The following is a 22005-nucleotide window of genomic DNA, read 5'->3' on the forward strand; positions in this document are numbered from 1 at the left end:
AAGAGCTCTAAAAGAATTTTTGCTTGAGTCTGATTCTTTCAAAATTAATGTTTTAATATTACATTCAATGTTTTAATTATACAATAGACTATATGGCATCTACAGAGTTGAAGACATCCTCCCAAAGTGAGGTACTTTTATTAACTTATTTTAATTGCTTTGGCTGAAACAATTGACATCTCTTTGACACTGGTCTGTTGAGCCAACCCCACTCCACAAATTAAACCCTGCCAAACATATCTATAAAAACTATCACTACTTCCCTTGCCAATCCCTAAATACAACCAACCTGAATTATTGATTCCCTCTCCCTACCATCTACCTTCATCTATACACCAATATACACACATCACACCATATCCACATGCCCAACTCAAATATCATGTCCTCCATGAAGCAAACCCTGTTTCCTCTTTAGAGGCTACAGTACCAAACAAGAAATTGTTCCCAATTCTCCTGGGCTCCAGTATAAGCTCCTCAAGCACAGGAACTCCATCTTGATTAGCTTTGCTCTTTCACGGTGCATTCAAGAGAAGATGTTTGGTGAATGTTTGCTAAAAAATATCCAAAGAGGCCAGGTGCAGTAGCTCATGCCTGTAACCCCAGCACTCTGGGAGGCAGAGGCGGGTGGATCACGAGGTCAAGAGATCGAGACCATCCTGGCTAACACGGTGAAACCCATCTCTACCAAAAATACAAAAAATTAGCCGGGCATGGTGGCACGTACCTGTAGTCCCAGCTACTTGGGAGGCTGAGGCAGGAGAATCATTTGAACCTGGGAGGTGGAGGCTGCAGTGAGCTGAGATCATGCCACTGCACTCCAGCCTGGGCAACAGAACGAGACTCTGTCTCAAAAAAAAAAAAAAAAAATCCAAAGAAAGAATAAATGGATGAATGAAGTGAATATCAGAGAATCTAGAGGTCTCTATTTTCTCAGTTAAAGGTATTTACTATTCATTCATCATACAGATATAATTTTAAGACTGGTTTGGACAAAGTGCTCAATATACAGTGCTGTTTTTTGTTTCATAAATCAAGCTGCTTGCTAAATGTATAACACTTATCCTTTCTTGGCTGACCCCTGATTAAGTTTTCAGAACCCTACCACCTGAATTCCTATATTAGTTTTTCTCTCTCTTTTATTCCTTTAAAATACATTAGCTAAGACAGTTTCTCCAAACGTTGACATGATATTATATTTGATGTAATGTGACTCATATATCCATCACGAACAGTTAAAGACTTAGGAGACTGAATTGTCTGGACTCTTCACTGACTCCTTGTGACCTTGAAAAGTTACTACTTTGAGATTCAGTATCCTCACTTAAAAATGTGAGATTGTAACAGGTGCAACCTCAGGTTCCTTTCAGCTTGCTGTATTCTGGAAAACTAATTCTCTGTATTATGCTAGGACAGCCTTGCTATTCAGCCTCAGGACTAGGCAGAGCAGAAAGCTGTCTAAATCAGGAGTTGGAAACTATGGCCCACAGGCCAAATCCAGGCTACTACCTGTTTCTCTAAATAAAGTTTTATTAGCACACAATCAAATCTATTGGTTCATGTAATGTTAATGGCTGCTTTCTCAGTAACAACAGTAGAGTTCCCACAGAGAAAATAAAACCAGCAAAGCCTAAAATATTGACCCTTGCAGAAACTATGCCAACCCCTAGTCTAAATTATGTACATTCAAGTGTGTGACTTCCGGCCTAAAGAACATTCCGTTTCCTGAATGAGACGTGGAGTCTCACTACTAGAGGTCTGAAAAAATGTATATACGCTTTGGGAAGATAAAACACCTTAAATGCTAAGAAGCCTGTTCCTTAGTACAAACAAAATGATCCCTTCATGGAGCACTACAGGGAAAACAGAAGGGCTCCAGGAAGCCAAAATAAATTGATCAGGCACAAAAATAACTTGCTTATATCCCAATCTTGGCTGGGTCTACAATGGAGGAATGAGTCATCAGATGCAGTATCCCGAAAACAAAATCTTGAGTTCTGTTTTCTCACAGTGTGATGATGGGTTTTACTCTATACCTGCTTCCTTGCCCAGCCCCTCTTAACCCAACAGCCAATAGCTGCCAGACAGCTTGATGACAGTTGGGTACAATAATAGAATAAAACCACCAAATGGTCTGTACATATTACTGACACTTTCAGGTACCAATGAAATGGTGTGTCTGAACCTCAGAAACCATTACAATGAGCAGAGGAGCCAGACACAAATCATATATTCAGTGATGCTCTGTATAGATGGCTTCCACGAACAGGCAATGCTAATCTGTGGTGACAGAAGTCAGAAACAGGTTGCCTGGCAGGAAGGAGTGACTGAAGGAAAAAAAGTGCATAAAGAAAATGTCTGGGGTGAGGGAGATTTATATATCTTGTTTTGGCTGGTAGTTACATGGGTCAAAAATCATGAAACTGAATATCAACAACAGTGCACTTAACTGTAGAGGAAGTATACCTCAATTTTTAAACTGACTGTTCTCACTAAATAAAGGATTGATTTTTATTTGTTTGTGGGTATGGTGTCAGAAATCCTGGAGGTCTTTAGATTCATGACCATTATATAATATTCCCTCTGTGGTAATGGACAAGAAGATGAAGTGAAGATAGGAAGGTGAAGAAGGGAGGAAGAAAGGTGAAGAAGGGTTCCCTGGTGAAGGGAAATTCCTGTCATGCCTCTAAGCCCATTTCCTTCCCAGGCACATTCCTGCAATGTGTCATCAGATATCAGTTTTAGGACCTAGCACGGAAGAGGACACTCCAAAGTGGAAAATGAGGAAAAAGTTTTTTTTTTTTTTCCTTTTAAACCGGGCGTGGGGGTGGAAGTGGGGGTGGGAGGAAAAAATAGATTCTTCCTCTTAAATTGTATGTGTGTGTTTTATTGAATTATTAAAAACACAGGGAAAATATTCAATAATATGCTCCCATGTTTCTTGGAAGTCTCTATTTTAATTTAAATTCCATTAAATTTTTCTAATTTTGTACCAAAAAAGAGTATAAACTAAAATATTTTAATTAAATAAAATATAAGCCGGGCACGGTGGCTCATGCCTATAATCCCAGCACTTTGGGAGGCTGAGGTGGGTGGATCACGAGGTCAAGAGATCAAGACCATCCTGGTCAACATGGTGAAACCCCGTCTCTACTAAAAATACAAAAAATTAGCTGGGCATGGTGGTGTGCACCTGTAGTCCCAGCTACTCGGGAGTCTGAGGCAGGAGAATTGCTTGAACCCAGAAGGCGGAGGTTGCGGTGAGCCGAGATCGCGCCATTGCATTCCAGCCTGGGTAACAAGAGCGAAACTCCATCTCAAAAAAAAAAAAGAAATATAAACATAGTTAAATGAAATTAAAAAGTATAAATCAAAGTATTAAATGTAGCACATAAAATATTAACAAAGTATATCTTTCAAAAAAGAAGTTATTAGTGAATACTCTTAACTTTGAACAAAAAATAAATAAAGAGCCATAGCATTCTTAAACACTACCTAACATTCCTAATAATTGAGTTGTCAATTTACAATCATCTAAAAAACAAAAATCTGTTCTGCTTATTGGATAAGCTATATTTTTCAAAGAAAATCTTAAACACAATATATTATCTGGGCTAGGGCGGCTTAGTTGAAATAAACCAAGCTGTACTTTGAGTAATTGAATGTACTAAAATTAGGTAGCAATTCATGTGACTGTACAGACAGCAAAAGTACCTGAGAGATCAATTAAATAAAGTTCAACGAGAGGGGAGAAAGGTGTTATAAAATTAGCACAGGTCTAAAACCATGTTTTAGTTAAAAATCTAGGATTATCTAATTACCCTCACTTCCAACTTAATAATAGAGAAAAAAAGACCCTCGAGGTCAACTAATGGAACCCCTTCATAATCCAAATGAAGAACTGGGTATGTCATTGAGTACAGTCTGACCCTAATCATTTCATTCAAAGTGCACATTAAATGGTCTCTACTCTCCCTCCCTCATCTCGTATTTCATAGTCTCAGCAATACCAGCATCTGTGGTTACATGCTGCAATGCCTCTTCCTTACTCCTGGTTCTTTGGCCAAAAACACTCTTCCAACTCTTAAAATTCCCCTTACTAACTCACACTCATTCTTTAGACTTCATTGAGTTATTGACTCCTCCAAGAAGTTTTCCTTAACCCGTCTCTCACCAATCCAAGTGAGCCCTAAGTGTTAGTTACCTCTTCTGTGCTTTCCCAGAGTATCTTATGCATTTTTTTCAGTCATTCATTCATGGAACCACTCATATATTGAGTGTCAATTCTGGCCAGTAGGCTAAAATGCTAAGGATACAGAGATAAGGGACAGTGTTCTGTCCTCAAGCAGTGGAACTTTGGTTAAAGCTGAAACTGATCATTAACACATTTCTCATTTAAGGACCAGCTATTAACCATTTTTGTGGCCCCAGCATTCAATATCACATATGGCATAGATAGATTCAATAAATAGTTGTTCAATTTCACTTTATATTGCAAAAACCAGAGCTTAAATTCTTCTTGTTTTAATGAGTGAAATGACTCAAGTAAAATTTAATCTTCCAAAACAATTATATTTACTTTCTATAAATTATCTAACCATGCTGCACACAGTTTTATGTATGAAGCTATGATTATTTACAATTGCTGCCAGTTTGGTTTTCATTTGTTATTCTTCTTTCTATAGCATATTATCAATAGTATATATCATCCTATAAATAAAGGTTAATTCGGTGTATTTTCTCTCTCAGGGAAGACTTTGTAAACGAAGAGATGGTCAGATTTTGGAAGATTTCCCTGGTAGCTTCCAACAAAGGAGAAGTCACATTTCCACATTTCAGCCTCCACTGTTAACCATTTGTTAAGACTCTACTAAGTGCCAGGCCCTCTGATGAGGGAGAGGGGAAGGCAGTTAAGGATCCAGTAATGAAGAAAATAGACAATCCTCTTGCTCTAGAAATGCTTCCATATTATTCTGAGGCTAAGACTAAAGTTTTATCCTATAAGGAAAATGTGTTATCAAAGGATTTTAAGTAAGAGAAGAAATGAGTTTTTAAGTCCTGCATTTTAGAAATGCTAGTTTTCTTCTTGACTTTTATCAGAATTTTAGTTCTTTTGGATAAATTTTTTTAAAGCTCCCCTCTTCGGTCTCCCTCTTCTCTCTCTTCCTTCCTTCTTACAAACTAAACTTTTAGAAGGAATCATATCTACTTTCTGCCTGTATTTCCTTATCTCATAATCACTCTTCAACCTGCAGCAAACTGGCTTCCACCTCTACATCTCTGTTAAATCCACAATAGCAAATATCATCATTGATATCCAGACTACTTAATCTGGTGGATGATTTTCTCTACCATATTGGTCATTTAGCTACTCCTGATGTGGCTGTCTGATCATTCTGAGACTGATATGTCTGTTTCTGGAATGCTCTCATCTGTTGGTCTCCGTCACAGGCTCCCAAGCCCTGCCCTTCCCTAGCTGGCATTACTCAAGTTTCCATCCTTGTTCCACTGCTGTCTCTCTAGAAACTTTACTCTCTCCTGCCAGATCCCATCCAAGCCCAGTTTTAACTATTCCTGAAATGCTGAAGACTCCCATGAATAAATAGCTCAGAACTTTCAGCCTTGATCTCCCTCCTAGGCTTCCAACTTGTATAGCCACCTGTCTGCTGAGTGCATACACTTATCCCACAAGAACCTAAAGGTTGAAATTTCATATGTGAAACTCACTGTCTCCCCACCCACAATCTGCTTAACCACCACAATTCCCAACTTCAGTTCCTAACACTCCTAGACAGAAAACTAAGTCATGCTTGGGTGTGGTGGCTCATGCTTGTACTCCCTGCACTGTGGGAGGCCAAAGCAGGTAGATCACCTAAGGTCAGGAGTTCGATACCAGCCTGGCCAACATGATGCATTTTATGTAAAAGTACAAAAAACAAAAAAAGTTAGCCAAGCATGGTGGAGGGTGCCTGTAATCCCAGTTACTCAGGAGGCTGAGGCAGAAGAATCATTTGAAACTAGGAAGTAGAGGTTGCAGTGAGCAGAGATCATGCCACTGCACTCCAGCCTGGGAAACAAGAGCAAAATGCCATCTAAAAGAAAGAAAACCAAGTCACGTGTTCCTAGTTCTCAGCATGCATTTCATTACCAAATCATACCAACTTTTTTGTTTTCTCCATGGAATCCTTCAGTCCCTTTCATCCACATTCCCACAGCTCCAGCCTAGGCCTTCATCAGCTTCACTTGAGCTACTTCATTACCCTTCGAAACCCTTTCTCCAGCTCTTTGTGTCTACTTTAAAACCATCTTTTAGAGTCTAGAAGAAAAAAGCGATTGGGAGATCCTAGAAAAGAATGAAAGTAAAGAGCTACAAGATTACAGTTTTGATTTTATGAATTTTGATCCAGTAGCTTTCAAACCAGATTAAAATACTAATGAGCCAAACTGGATGTAGGCAGCAAGAATAACCTAGAGTAAGATTTGGCTAAATGAAGAATTCCTGTTTAAGAAACACTTTAAAAGCCCACTAAATGGCAAAGCACTTCCATGAACTCTAAAGAAAATTGATGCTAATTTTTTCTTAACTCCCACAATAAGAACTTTTTTATCATCTGGATAAGAGGAGCACCGTGTTTGTTTAGGATTGGTATAATCAAAATCAGATTCACTTGGGCTTCTTATAAGCAATGACTCATGTTGTTTTAGCTGGTGTGGGATCATTGCCTCATGAAGGATGACATAGCTTTAAACACGCAGAGCGTGGCCTGTTTTTTCCAATTCCATGCCTCCAGCAGCTGGAAGAGGTGGGAGTCCTCTAGCATGCAGCTTTCTGCAACTAAGCACAATTCAGATTTTATGAAAACAGTTGCCAAGTCGACCTTGTAATCACGGAGCCTTATAAACGAGGAGGGAGAGGAGTCAAGTTGTGGTATGTTAAAAATCACAGGGCCAAGCATCCTCTGTTTTTCAAACCAGAATCTGTGGAAACTTATAGTCAGCTCTTTTCCTCATTAATTGCTTACTCTATTGAGACCAGTAAATTTTTCTTTTTTAAGATGCAAATGAAAAGTCACAGCAATATGTTTTCAAAACTCTCCAAGTTACACTCCCAAGACAATGTGCACGGGTGGTTGCAATAGAGTATGAAAGGAAGCTAAGGAAATGCCATTCTCATAATCGACACCACCTTTTCTCTAGCTCCGTACTCAGTCAGGGAGCACATTCTCCCCTCCTCCGTGTTTTCCTTGCCGTTGGCCTGCCTGCTTCCATGAACCCAGGAGACCACGTTGTGGGCCTGAGTGAATGCTGTGGTGATGGGAAGCAGGTGATCAAAGCTGGCTCAACAGGTTGGTAATTCCCTCTGAGGCTCTAGGGAAGATGCGTTTCCATACTTTGCTTTCCAGCTGCAGCACAGACATTGTTCCTGGCTGTTCTTACTCATGACTGGCCTCCATGAAACAGTTCTCATTAGCAACATACTCTGAGCTCCCTAGCTGGTTAAAAGTAGTGAGAAGACACTGTTAAAGGCATGGCAGTTAGCAGAAAAGCCCAGACTCCTGCTTATGTATGATGAAAACAACTGTTCTATCTCTGTAGTTCTGGCGCCCTAAGAACTAAAGTTTATTAAAATGAATAGCTTGAAAAATAAACACAAGGGCCCAGAGCCTGAGGGCCATTCTGATTCTGACCTCTGCAGAGGATTCAGGTCCAGACTCAGATGGGCCTAGGATTCATTTTCTAAGTGGAAATATCTGAGGCCCAGCTGAGATTGGCATCATCCATGGCTCCAAGATCACTGATGGACAAGGGCTGTACTCAGGCTTACAGGAGACTCAGGATGGCTTAGGGGTCTGAATTTCCACAGCCTATCTTATCTGATCCTAAATTTTTGAGCAAGACTTAGAACAGAACTGAGCTCTACAATGTCACAGTTTAGGACCTGACTTAGTCCCTTGGTTGCCTTCAACTCAAGACAAGGTGAAAACTTGACTGGAAATTGGGAGAGAATAGAGGAAGAACCTATTTATTCTCATGGAGTGTTGTTTCTCAATGTTCATTAAGAATTCTTAGGGTATAAATCATACTGCCAGGAATTAAGCAAAAAATGTTTTTAACCATAGAAATCTATTTTAGTAGTTAAAAAGCAATTAATAAAACTAAAGTGAAAAATTTTAAATCTAGTTTCTAAGAACATAAACCTAAAGATTAAAGGATTAAAACCTGCCCTCCTTCCTCCCTCAAAAAGAAAGAAAGAAAGAGAGAGAGAAAGAAAAGACCCATAGGAAGATTTCCTGTTACTGATTGCCTAGATCTTACCTTCTTAGTCAATTTGAATGTCTTCTCTAGAACATTTTGTCTAGTTGTAAATACTGTTATATATAGTCTTAAATAAGACTAGGTAAAGGGTAAGATTATAAATGAAAAAAATCCTATAATTGAACTTCCTTCAAGTGATAACAAGAGTTCTCAAATACATTATTATATTTAAATCAATTTAATATATCCATTCATACCCACTTCTATGCTTATTCCACTAAAACAGAATAGAAATGTTTGCAAAATGAAAGACTAAATCAAAACAATATTTATAACCTCTACTATTTGGAAGTTGCTCTTGTAGGTTGCTAAGAGGGCTACACCAGTACTGTCCCTGCACTCAATAATCATATTAAGGCAGAGAAACAATAAATCTGTAATATATTAATAATGTTACAAGATTTAAATAACAGGTTAAAAGCACCAGATCTAGAAGAGGCTGGGATGGAATCTTGGCACTCCTTGCTGTGTGATTTTGGGTTACTTCTCTATGCTTCCATTTCTTCCAGTGTCATAGAACAGTTGTGAAGAATAGCTGGATAATACATGTCAAGCTTTTAGCATAGTGCTTGCCTCATTTGTAAGCTCTGATTAAAGCTAGGGCTTATTTTTAAAGAATCAACATCACAGGACCATAGGGGAAGATTAGTGCATGATTGATTACCAAATGAACATTACGGTGGTAGATGGCAGCTTGCTACAGTAGATCAGAACTCTTCCTACAGTTGACAAGGAAACCTTCAGAGAAGTTTAGTCCTCACTTCCTTGACTGAGTTTATTTATTTTTTCTCTCTCTTTTCTGCTTTTTATCTCTCGCCACTTAAATATAGATTTCATCCCAACCACTTACATATAACTCTGCCTACTACATAAATTTTTGTGTTGTAGTGAGGGTGAGAGGAAAAGTGGAGAGAAAAGGAAGAAATCAAATATCATAGTATGAGTTATAATGCCATTTTAGGATGTTGAAAACTTTTTCTAGCCACTGTCAGATTTCTCCACTGATCCTCAAAAGCATAAAATGGACCTTTATATAAAAATAAATACACTAATAAATGTTTTTTTAAGGCAAATGCATAATCAGTATTTTCTAAATTGATTTTTATAAAAGAATACTCAATAGGAAATTTCAAAGGGATTCTTTTCCCTGTGTATTATAAATGTATATAAGTAAATTTTGTGGCTAACCACAAAGTTTAACAAAGATACAAAGATTTATCTCTGGTACCTAAAAGATAATCAGTACCCAAACTTACCATTGCTAAAATAGCACAAATAAATCTCAAGTGTCTGACAGTTTTAGAAATACTACCCACTACTTTTGTCCTTGGTTTCCAGTTTCTCCTTCCTGTCCTTTGTATTGTGTGTTTGTATGAAATCATCATCTATTCATCTGAGGGATCAGAAAAGGAATGCATAGATGTAATTAGTTTTTAAGAGTAACATGAGACAGGCAGCTGGTTCTCTGAGAGATACTTAGTATATGTTCTCCCACCCTCGGAATTACATGCACTAACTGTCAGATAGACACTTTATCTATGTTATTCATTTATTGAAGAGTGACATAACACACAGATACTCAAAGAATGTGTCATAAACCCCAGATATTTGAGAAGATGGATATATAGCAAAACAATCTACTTTCTTTACTTCCCACTTTAGAGACTACAGCAACTGGAAGTTTCTGTACGCTTTATTACTCTTTGATGCACAGCCTACAGTAATCACAAAGAGATGAATTCTGAAGCTTCACATGATAAAGAATGATACCTTGTGAAAAACCCAATAACTCAACCAGAGCACAGCACGAAACAAAAAGCAAACAAGCTAAAAAAAAAACTCTCAAAAAACCAAAATAAATGCTACCAAATTCTTTAACGAAAGAGTATACACTTTAGCCCTTTGAACAGCCTTTCCTTTATATAGTTGTAACAAGCTGATTATCTTGATTATCTAATCAAAAATAAATTACAAATCATGTTAAAAGTAACAATATTAGAAATAAAAGTACTGCTGAAGACTTTCAGAGCTGCCTGAAGAAATAATAAGTAATAATTTCAATTTATAGTAAATAAAACAATATACCAATAAAGACTATTTATTATTAAAGCAAGCAAACTTACACGTCTCAGTAAGTACCTTTACTTTAGTAAACATATTCAATTATGCTGTCTTAATGACAACAGTCATTAAGAAAAGGTTAATTGCTAACACTATTTAAGGGTATGTCTGAGTTTTTATTTTCATCCAAAGAGGCTTAAAAACAAAGCAAAGTGTATTGCTTAAATAGATGGAATTTATTTCCAAAATTTTCTTCTGAAAAACATGCCATTAACCTCTTTTGCTTTGCTATATAACATTTAACTTTTATTCTTGGCTAGAAAGGATACCTAGAGACCATATGGTTGAGAAATAGGAACACAGCAATTACCTTAGAAATGAAATTGTTTAGTTTGAGGACAGAATGAGAAACATTCTGATTACATGCAAATTAGAATGTTTGCTTTAGTTAAAATACATTTGCAGATGTTCACATAACATCTCTGTAACACTGGTAAGAGGAAAATGTTTCCTATCAGGTACAAAGATAATTCTAAAAGAATAAAAGATAGTCTCAGTAATACTCTCTAGGCAAAGTGGGATTTAAGAACAACTACACTCTCTGAACACATCATTTAATTGAGCAACTTTCTGACTTTTTTTCTTTTTTTCTCTTCTTCTCTTTTTTCTTTTTTTTTTTGAGAAGGAATTTCCCTCTTGTTGCCAAGGCTAGAGTGCAATGGCTCAATTTCTGCTCACAGCAACCTCTGCCTCCTGAGTTCAAGTGATTCTCCTGCCTCAGCCTCCTGAGTAGCTGGGATTATAGGCATCTGCCATAACACCCAGCTAATTTTGTATTTTTTTTTTTTTATAAGAGATGGGGTTTTACCATGTTGGTCAGGCTGGTCTCGAACTATCGACCTCAAGTGATCTGTCCGCCTCAGCCTCCCAGGATGTTGAGATTACAAGCGTGAGCCACTGCGCCTGGCCAATTTTTTTTTCTTTAAGCCTCTAATAAACATTTGCTTCCAAAAAAACATGGAAATTTAAAAATTAGAAAATATATCTTTAGAGCTTTCATAAACTCAGACCAGGTAAAATTAAACCATTTTTTATACTTTGTGTCACAAAAAAAGTAAAACCAGTAGATTAAATGACTGTTGATGCATATCTATATTTGGTTGACTTTTTAAAAGGGAATGAGGTAAAAACAAAATCACAAGAATACTAAATGTCTATTTCATACTACTTAAAATAAGTCAAATGTAAAAGAAATGAGAGAAATAGAAAAGTCACCTTTAGAATACCGCAGTAGTGAATTTTACTGGCAAGATCCACAGTTAATGCCAAAAGGAAAGTTTAAGGAGAAACAGGATATTTGCACAGTCTCAAAGTATCTCTCCAAAGGTAGCTATTAATTATAAAGAGGAAAATAGTAACTTCATAATACAGAAATCTGGCAGACACTACCTTATCTAGGTGATCAAACCTAACAGCAACATTAATAAGACGTCAGCATCACATACCCACTGAATGATGCCCTCAGAGGGACCCAACATTACTTCCACAGATTTCTCACCAAAAATGTATAACCTTGATCAGACGTGAAGGCTCACATCTGTAATCCCAGCACTTTGGGAGGTCGAGGTGGCCAGATCACTTGAGCCCAGAAGTTCGAGACCAGCTTGGACAAAGTGGCAAAACTCCATCTCTACAAAAAATACAAAAATTAGCCAGGCATGGTGGCATGTGCTGTAGCCTCAGCGACTCAGGAGGCTGAGATGGGAGGATTGCTTAGGTCCAGGAGGTCAAGGTTACAGTGAGACATAATTAGACCACTACACTCCAGCCTGGGTGACAGTGTAAGACCTTGACTGAAACAAACAAACAAAAGCCCATATATAACTTTAATCATTAGAAAACATCAGACCAACCCAATTTGAAGGACTTCCTATAAATCATTAACCAGTTCTCACAAAGTGTCATGAAAGACAAGAACAGACTGTCAGACTGGAGGAGACTAGGGAGATACAACTAAATTCAGTGTGGACTCCTACATTCAATTCTACAGCAGGAAAATTACAATTCTAGTGGAAAAACTGGTGAAATCAGAACACAGATTGTAGTTTAGTTTACAGTATCATACCAGTATTACTTCTTTTAGTTTTCACAATAGTATTCTGGTTTTGCAAGATGTTAACATTTGGGAAATCTGCATAAAGGTTACACAGAAACTTTCTGGACTATTTTTGCAAGTTTCTTAAGCCCAAAATTACATCAAAATAAAAAGTTAAAAGTTATGACGTTTTAGTCATCACATGAAAGTGATTCTGTAATACCCTAAATTCACTAATTTTTTGTGCATACATTAGAGATTAATGATCAGGGAGAAGTGAGCAGCTTAAAAATGGATAGAGCAACTGGCCAAATGTTTAGCCATATGACAGCATCAAAGGAAATGTACCAGATGTTTTGCAACAGCTCTGCATATGGAGGCACCTACACTCAGCAGGGATCCCACTGTAAAAGGAAACCAGAGACACCAACTCTGCTTTCAACCATAACATAAAGAATGGCCTATAAATACCTATTGTCTAGTAAGAGTCTTATTTCCATTACTATTTTTGAATCCTTTCAAGAAGGTATACCTAGTATCCCCCAGAATTTGGTGTCCCTGCGCATCTGTACATAAGCTCATACAGACCTACATAAATGCTTACTATGAGTTAGCATCTGGAAAGAAATATCTTCTTAATGAATTAATTTCAGTCCAGAAAGGTACCAATAAATCCATCACTAAAAGTTCCTACATGTAGTTTTTCCTCAATATAAAATACTTTCTAATCATCAATTCCATTTTAATCAAATTATTCTATTATCAAGAATAGTTAAGAAACAATAGCCCCCTCACAAAAGTTTAAACATTGCTGTCAAATTAGAATTGCTAGAATAACCTTGGTTAGCTTTTGCGTTTGTTTTTGAGAAAGAATTGGCTGTTTCCCTCCTCTATTTTTGTCCTCTCTTGGGAAGTTTATGGAATAACTAGATAAATATCAGAAATAATCATGACCATTTTATACTATACCTTCACTAAAAAAATTTTACTTCATTATTTGTATATAGTTAGGATATCCTTGAAAAACAAAATATCTAGCTTTATCCTCAGTACCTTTCATTTTATCAGTGACATTATTTTGTATGTTTGTCAATAATCTCACTCTGGATTCTAAAATTATGATTCTAAAGATAATTTCAACCATTGAACAGGCCTGATAATTTATAGTTATTTTATTCTTTCTTCCTTTACAATAGGATGTGGATATACAATTTTGTGAAATAAATAATTATATCTCTTCCTCCCAACAAATACTTATGACTTGTGAGTCTCTTTGCTGCATGAATAAATTCTGTAGTGGTTTGAATTCCCCACGACCTCAAAATGCACTGTAGACACCAACTAGGACTCCCTGCCACTGTTGAGCATATACAAGTGGTCAACACAGAAGGTAATAGGTGTTCCTCTTCAGGAATAAGCCTAAACTGTCCAGAAATGCAAACTGAGAATGTTTTTTTGTTGTAATATCAAATCAGTTGACCAAAGTGGAAAATAAGTGAGACTGAAATATGTTTGCTAAAACTTCCTCTGAGGGAGTTATGCTCTTGCTTTAAACTACTGAAAAGTTTGTGTGCCTACTGGAGACATGAGGATGTTGTACCTTGATGATTTTCTTGCCTTTTAGCTCCGAAAGAAACAAATTGAAATTCATGTTACAAGTATGCCTTGTAACTACAGGCATACTTGTACAGGCATACTTGTACAGGCATACTTGTACAGGCATACTTACTTGTAAAGGCATACTTACTTGTACAGGCATACTTGTACAGGCATACTTGTACAGGCATACTTACTTGTACAGGCATACTTGTACAAGCATACTTACTTGTACACGCATACTTGTACAGGCATACTTACTTGTACAGGCATACTTGTACAGGCATACTTACTTGTACAGACATACTTGTACAGGCATACTTACTTGTACAGGCATACTTACTTGTACAGGCATACTTACTTGTACACCATACTTGTACAGGCATACTTGTACAGGCATACTTACTTGTACAGGCATACTTACTTGTACAGGCATACTTCTACAGGCATACTTACTTGTACAGGCATACTTACTTGTACAGGCATACTTCTACAGGCATACTTACTTGTACAGGCATACTTGTACAGGCATACTTACTTGTACAGGCATACTTGTACAGACATACTTGTACAGGCATACTTATTTGTACAGGCATACTTGTACAGACATACTTGTACAGGCATACTTACTTGTACAGGCATACTTGTACAGGCATACTTACTTGTACAGGCATACTTACTTGTACAGGCATACTTGTACAGGCATACTTACTTGTACAGGCATACTTACTTGTACAGACATACTTGTATAGACATACTTGTACAGGCATACTTACTTGTACAGGCATACTTACTTGTACAGGCATACTTACTTGTACACCATACTTGTACAGGCATACTTGTACAGGCATACTTACTTGTACAGGCATACTTACTTGTACAGGCATACTTGTACAGGCATACTTACTTGTACAGGCATACTTACTTGTACAGGCATACTTGTACAGGCATACTTACTTGTACAGGCATACTTGTACAGGCATACTTACTTGTACAGGCATACTTACTTGTACAGACATACTTGTATAGACATACTTGTACAGGCATACTTACTTGTACAGGCATACTTGTACAGACATACTTGTACAGGCATACTTACTTGTACAGACATACTTGTATAGACATACTTGTACAGGCATACTTACTTGTACAGGCATACTTACTTGTACAGGCATACTTACTTGTACACCATACTTGTACAGGCATACTTGTACAGGCATACTTACTTGTACAGGCATACTTACTTGTACAGGCATACTTGTACAGGCATACTTACTTGTACAGGCATACTTACTTGTACAGGCATACTTGTACAGACATACTTGTACAGGCATACTTGTACAGGCATACTTACTTGTACAGGCATACTTACTTGTACAGGCATACTTGTACAGGCATACTTACTTGTACAGGCATACTTACTTGTACAGACATACTTGTATAGACATACTTGTACAGGCATACTTACTTGTACAGGCATACTTGTACAGACATACTTGTACAGGCATACTTACTTGTACAGGCATACTTGTACAGGCATACTTACTTGTACAGGCATACTTGTACAGGCATACTTACTTGTACAGGCATACTTGTACAGACTTGGCTACAGAAAAGTCATAGCCAAAGTAGATTTTGTGGAGTCCTTGAAATTAATTCCTAAGAAAACTTTAAAAGATAAAAGTAACCTGAGAAAATAGAATTAATTATGAGAATTAACAACCAAGACTATCCATCCTCATACTCTATTAGAGTAAAGGAATATAGTGATAGAAATTGTATAAAAAAAAAGAAATAATTCTTAAAGAAACAGGGGGTGTGGAAAGGAATCCCAAAGGCTATAAAGGAAATATGTCTAACCGTATTTTAAGTGCCACAGCAGATTTCCCAATGCAAAATTCAAAGAGCAAAAAACAGAACAGGACAAGATGGACAAAGGATAATATGTAAATTAAAGATCAACATACTAATTTATATATTCTGAATATTGATTTTAAAAAGAGAACTTAAATCTGAGGATGACTTACTGTCAATATATGCCAGCTTAGAATCTTTTAGGTACACATAACTCTCTCTAAAAGCCAGTGCATCATATGACTTCAGGCGGTTTCATTTATTATGTTCCATACACAGTTTTAACTAATTTATAAAATGAGGTAAGAATGAGTGATCCCCTCAATTCTTCTGAATTGCAATATATCAGAGCTATAACACTCAGATATTTGAGTTTTAAATGGCCCCCTTTTTTTTCTTGAAAAACAAGGCTTTCTTGACCTTGTTTTGTTTGTCTACTTCTGATAGTGATCCAAGTACCAAAAATGTTTGACTCTCCCCTGTACATCAAAAGCGCCTGATTAAAAGTGGTAACAGTAGGAATACAGCTAAAGTATCTGGTGCTTCCTTTGTGTTAGTTAATATCCTAAGCAGTGGAAGTAAATTGCCCAAGGCCACATTGTAGTAATTGGTGTAGAATCAGGATCCGCCAGTCTGACCTCAAACCTGAGAAACTGACAAGTACACTTCACTGGCTACTTAATTTGGGAAAGCAAAATAAATTTAGTAAAATAAAATGAGCAGGCCCTAAAAGAAATTGCTTCCATGTTGAAGGGAAACAGGCAGAGTGTGGCACAGTAGCATAGTGGCCCCCATGATGGAGCAGCCTTGGCTCAGTGGGATGGCAGGCAGCAGGACAGGCCTGAGCTGCTGGGTCCTCACAATTTTTTTTTAATGGTTAGCTAAAAGTCCAGATTTACATGTGAAGCCTCTTGATGTACAATATTGTCGCTTATTTCATCTTTATTTGCAGTCTTGATGGTTTGAAAGGTAAAGGGCCACATTCTCGGGGCAGGGATTATGTCTCATTTACCTCTGTAATCCAAATGCCTAGCATGGTGCTGGCACATAGTAGGTACAAACAGGTTGAGGTTGGCAGTTAAAAATCCCACCATTTAATCTTGGCTAGTTTGTAATCCTGGCAGGAACTCATTAATTTATTCAACAAATATTTATTGGGCTACTACGATGTACCAGTTACTGCTCAAGGGATACAATAGTGGAAAAAAGGAACAAAATATGGAAAAATTGTACTCCATTTTACTGGGAAAGGCCAGAAGGAAAAAAAAAAAACTCTTAAAAACATATAAACTCAGGTGTAGAGGAGGTCTGGAAAATAAAAAAGAATAGATTGCTTTGAATTGAACCAATGTCTCTAAGAGCTAAAAAATATGATAGTTAGACATAAAAGTCCATGCTTTCTAGTGCTGTACTGGTCACTGCTCCACAAATATGTTACAAATGTGTAAGCAATTTGAAGGAAAGGATATTCTTGAAAGAGAGAGTGCTTTCTTGAGAAGTAGAACAATACGATCTTGCTTCTTGGCTTGAAAGGAAGTATTGATCATTAGTGAGTCAAAGGTTAATAACTTGGGCTTGATTATTTCTGTTATCAGACTCATGATTAATGGTGTCCTCTGGCTCTTTGTAAATACAGGAACCTCTTTTTGATTGCTTTTTACTGGGAACCAAGGAATTAAGCTATTCTCTTGTGACTGGGTTGCAAGGGGCTGGGGGTCCTGCAACAGAGGGGCAATGGTACCAAGGCTCCCATAGACAGAGTGCAGGGTAGTTACCAAAAGTGCAAACTTGGAACAGGAATCAAATTGGCAACCCTAAGGTAAAATACTAGCTCTGACATGTAACGCTTGCTCTTATGTATTATCATTCCACAAGACCACATGCTGAGTTAATAGAATTTCTGCTTCTAGTTTGCTTTGGAAACGGATGTAGTTTCAAATTGCCCAAATGGCACAATCTGGCTGGCGCTCTGAGACAGCTGCTGGGAATTACAGACAGGACAGCTACACTAGGACCGTTTATAAGATGAACAAACTTGGCCCATGCTTTTTATCAAAACACACACACACACACACACACACACATATATATATTTAGTTAGTCATATCTGAGTACTTACAGCCAATGATTATGTTCAGAAAAGAAAATACCCCAAAGATAAATGCCAGTTTATATCTTCAAGGAGCCTTTAAAATAATATGCACAACTCCTAAAGCTGGAAACAATGTTGTTTTCTCACTGTCTTTATATAAAAATGAGATTTCATTCAACCTGCTATTTTTGAAAGAAACAACATTTTCTTTGTTAGCCAAGACCAACAGAGATCTCTTGCCAATGTAGTTTGTTTTTCTCATGGATACTAGCCAAAAAGATATTCCCTGAAATAAAATCACAGTCTGTTGAAAGCCTCACAAATCAATTAAACTAGGAAACAGAAGTAATCATTATCACACAACTAAAGTTAAAAGTATGAGAAAAAAAAGAAATGATTAAAAATAAACATGATGAAAACACACCACTCAAACTGCCCACTTGTAAAGAAAAGCACTCATCGATGGATCAGTCACATTTACACAAATGAAACTTCCCCAAATATGTATCAAATATTTTAATAATATTTGATATTTTAATACTTTTATAATACCTTTACCCACGAAAACATTTTTGTTTTAGTTAATGAAAGTTTCCTTGGCCTTGATCTTGCATCAAATGGATGATCAGATAGAGTAATTTAACATAGATCCCTGAGTAAATCTGAAATGTTCAAGACGAGATGCTTATAGACTTCTTTTGACAAAAAGGAAATATATTTGCATTGACAGCATGGAGTTGACATTAGCAGTAATCAAATGACTCCAATGCATTTATACAATTGAAAGGTTTTAACATGTAGAAATAAGCATGTTTAAAAGTCCACTGAGGTGTACTTTTTAGAGAATTTCTCAACCTACATTTTAACTCAGGCATGCAGTTACTGAACAGGCTCTCAAAAGGAGTATTCTGAGGATTTAGGGTTATGCATTTCAATGTTTTCTTTTAATGTGCTGCTTGTGTTTCATTTGGAATATTTTTTAATTTCCCGACATTTTATAGGCAACTTTGGCCGAAATGAGGGCTATATGTGTATATGTATGTATGTAATACATATATATATATGTCTATCCTCAAGACATATCAAGAATGCAATCCTGCTGCTAATCTCTACTAGCCAACGACTTCAGCTCCGGCTGGTGGAGCCTTCGAGCGTTTTCCACCTCCAGTCAAAGACAAGGAACCCCAGGCTCACTCATCTAGTCCACCAAAACTTGAAACAATCAATTGACGGCGGTCGTGCGCCCCGGCAGAAGGCGCAGCTGCACGGCGACTCCCTCCCCAAGCCCAGCGCGACTGCGCCGCCCTCGCGGGAGCGGCTCGGGATACCTGCTGAGCGGATGGCTGGCGGCGGCCCGGGGCGCGCAGCGCGACTCTGCTCTGGGGGGCTGGGCGCGGGCGTACGAGTGGTAGGCGGTCAGCACCACGCCGCCCGAGTCCTCCACCTCCATCGTCAGCCGCGCATGTCTCGGCGCCGGCCCCAGAACAAAGACCGGGACCAGCATGGACCGGCGCGCAGGCAGGCCGTTAGCAGCGAGGCGGCAGGGCCAGAGGTGTGCCGAGCCGCTCTCTCCCGCGGCTGTCAGGGCCCCGGGGCAGGCAGCCCCGCCCCGCCCCGCCCCGCCCCGGGCCGGCGAATTCGCAGGCGCAGGGAACCACGCCCACGGGCTGGAGTGGAGGCGGGCGCTGTGTGCGTAAGTGCGGGTGTGTGCCTGTGTGTGAGTTGCTGTGTGTGTGCGCGCGCGCGTCTGTGCGTGTGTGCCTGTATCAGGGTGTGCGTGTGTGCCTGTATCAGGGTGTGCGTGTGGGTGAATGCCTGCTTGTGTGCCTGTGTATGTGTGTGCCTGTGTATGTGCGCCTGTGTGTGCGTGTGCGTGTGCGCGCCGGCGTCGGGAGTGCGGTGGGGAGGTGTCATCCCTACTTCTAGGAAACTGGAAACCGGCCGGGATCCTTCGGGGCTCCTGCTAGCGGCCTAGTAAAGTTTGTTTTTCTTTGTTTCTTTTTTTTCCTTTTCTCACTTCCCCTCCCAGCCCGCTTCCAACAGGAGGCTTATCCTGTGGCTGGGAACATTTCCTGCCTGGCTGCGAGGAGTGAGACTGAGAAACCATGCCTCAGACTGCGGAGAGAGGCCGGGTTTGAAATGTGTGCTCTGGGGAAGAAAAGGAGAAAATGTGGCACTCCCCCATTTAAAGCATCCACATCAAAAATTGAAGAACTGGATTATATTGCTGTTTACTTAGACAAGTTACAGTAAACTTGATTTCCTTTCGGATCAGGTAATTCCCTCCTACGGCAAGGGAACACTTCCCTCCCACACCCTCAATACGCCACTACCAGACTCTTACCTCACTCTCACATCCCTTTCCTCCTCTCAGTCATGATCAAATTAACAGATACGGTCTGCAGCTTGTCTGAAAATTAGACTTTATTATTGTAGGCCAAATGGCTGTTATTTCCAGAAGTTATTTTTGGTGGGGGAGGATGTAGGTACTGGTGCAAAGTAGATTAAAAAGGGGCATGCTTAAAAATCTTGAGTCTGAAGGATGTCCTTACCCACATAGGACTAATAACACAAATGGAAAAACAACGTTCTTACAGCTGATTAAAAAGTAACCAGGAGTATGCCTAGGAAGAGGCTCACATGAATGTTTTACTCACACCGACAATGTGTTTTATCTGCTGTCTCTTCCATACATCTTGGGAACTAGGTGGAGTGGAAAGACAAGTTAATCTAATCCCTTACTGGAGGGCGACTTGATCATACTGCTTAACATCTCAGAATCTGTTTCTGCATCTGTGAAACAGGGAAAATAACATTCACCTCGTGGGACGAAAGGACCAAGTATATGTTAGGTTCTCAAGGGGTGGGGCTACTCTTTGTTCTTTACATTCATCAAGAAGGGACATGTTTATTTTCATTGCACTTTCAGAGGTTGGGAAAACCTAAGTTTTTCATCCCAAATGCTTTTTAAAAAATGTTTTGTTGATTAAAGGGGTGAGATAATAATGACTAAATTTGCTAACATACTACGTACGTGTTAGACGGTGTACATTAGCTCTTTAAACAACCCTATGAAGTAGGTAGTATTATCATCCCAATTTTATGGGTAAAGAAATTTACCAAGCATGAGTGTAGGGAAAAGACACATACAAAGAATCCTTTATTCTCCAAAATCTTCAGATAAAAAGAGGTATCTGTTTACTTACTGTGCTTTATGCCAATGCATAAAACTAAGATAATACCTTCTTAAAATGTGAAATTTAAAAACCACTGTAGATATTGACATATATCCACATTTCTTCATCTAAAACCTTGGGAACAGATACATTTCAAAAATTATATCTACCTTTTATTTTTAAATGATAATTTGATGCACGCCCATTTAATTTAAAAAACCCTCAGCCCAGTAAATTTGGGACATTATTGTATATTTAAATGTATTATATATATTATATATAAATTATATAATTTTAGAATTACCATAAGGAATTATAGTAGTGGAACTTTTTCTGGCCATGGAACATCCTTCTTTTATTTTTCTAAACTACAGACTCACAATATGAAATACCTGTAGGATCTTTGCTTGTAAACATTTTGACCATAACAGGGACTGTAGATGCCCCGCATTGCGATAGTGCCCCATCCTGCCAGATACAGAGCCCTCCTCCTCTTGTGAATTCACCTGTGGACACCCTGGCTTCACTTGGGACTCCTTCCTCCACTTGATGATCAAATCTGTCATTTCTTCCTCAAAATGTCTGCCCACCATTCTGTGAGTTCCTACTGCTAACGTCTTTGTCCTATCATCACCATCTCCTTACTAGGTGACCGCAATCCTTCCTTCACAAAGATTACTTTCCATCAGCTTCCTCTTAAGCCCCTTCCCCTTTCAAAATTCTAGTAGGGTGATTTTCCTAAAATGCAAAACATCCTCTTCTCAAAAGCCCTCGATTGTAACCCACTTGCTACAAATTGAAGTCCAAACTCCTTA

At 38.4% G+C, this 22005-nt stretch overlaps 1 protein-coding gene across 4 annotated transcripts in view; it reads right to left on the reverse strand.

Moving 5' to 3' along the window:
- Window positions 1-19570, reverse strand: part of ARHGAP28 (Rho GTPase activating protein 28) — a 187271-nt gene extending 167701 nt beyond the window's left edge. For all 4 annotated transcript variants that reach the window (XM_017963879.4, XM_008979516.5, XM_035270597.3 and 1 more), the window contains exon 1: window positions 19343-19570. In XM_017963879.4, coding sequence (XP_017819368.2) covers window positions 19343-19518 — 176 coding nt within the window. In that variant the 5' untranslated portion in view covers window positions 19519-19570. The remainder of the gene's footprint in view (window positions 1-19342) is intronic.
- Between the last annotated feature and the right edge of the window lie 2435 nt (window positions 19571-22005).

This window comes from Callithrix jacchus, chromosome 13 (genome assembly GCF_049354715.1).
Source record: "Callithrix jacchus isolate 240 chromosome 13, calJac240_pri, whole genome shotgun sequence".
Lineage (NCBI taxonomy): Eukaryota > Metazoa > Chordata > Mammalia > Primates > Cebidae > Callithrix > Callithrix jacchus.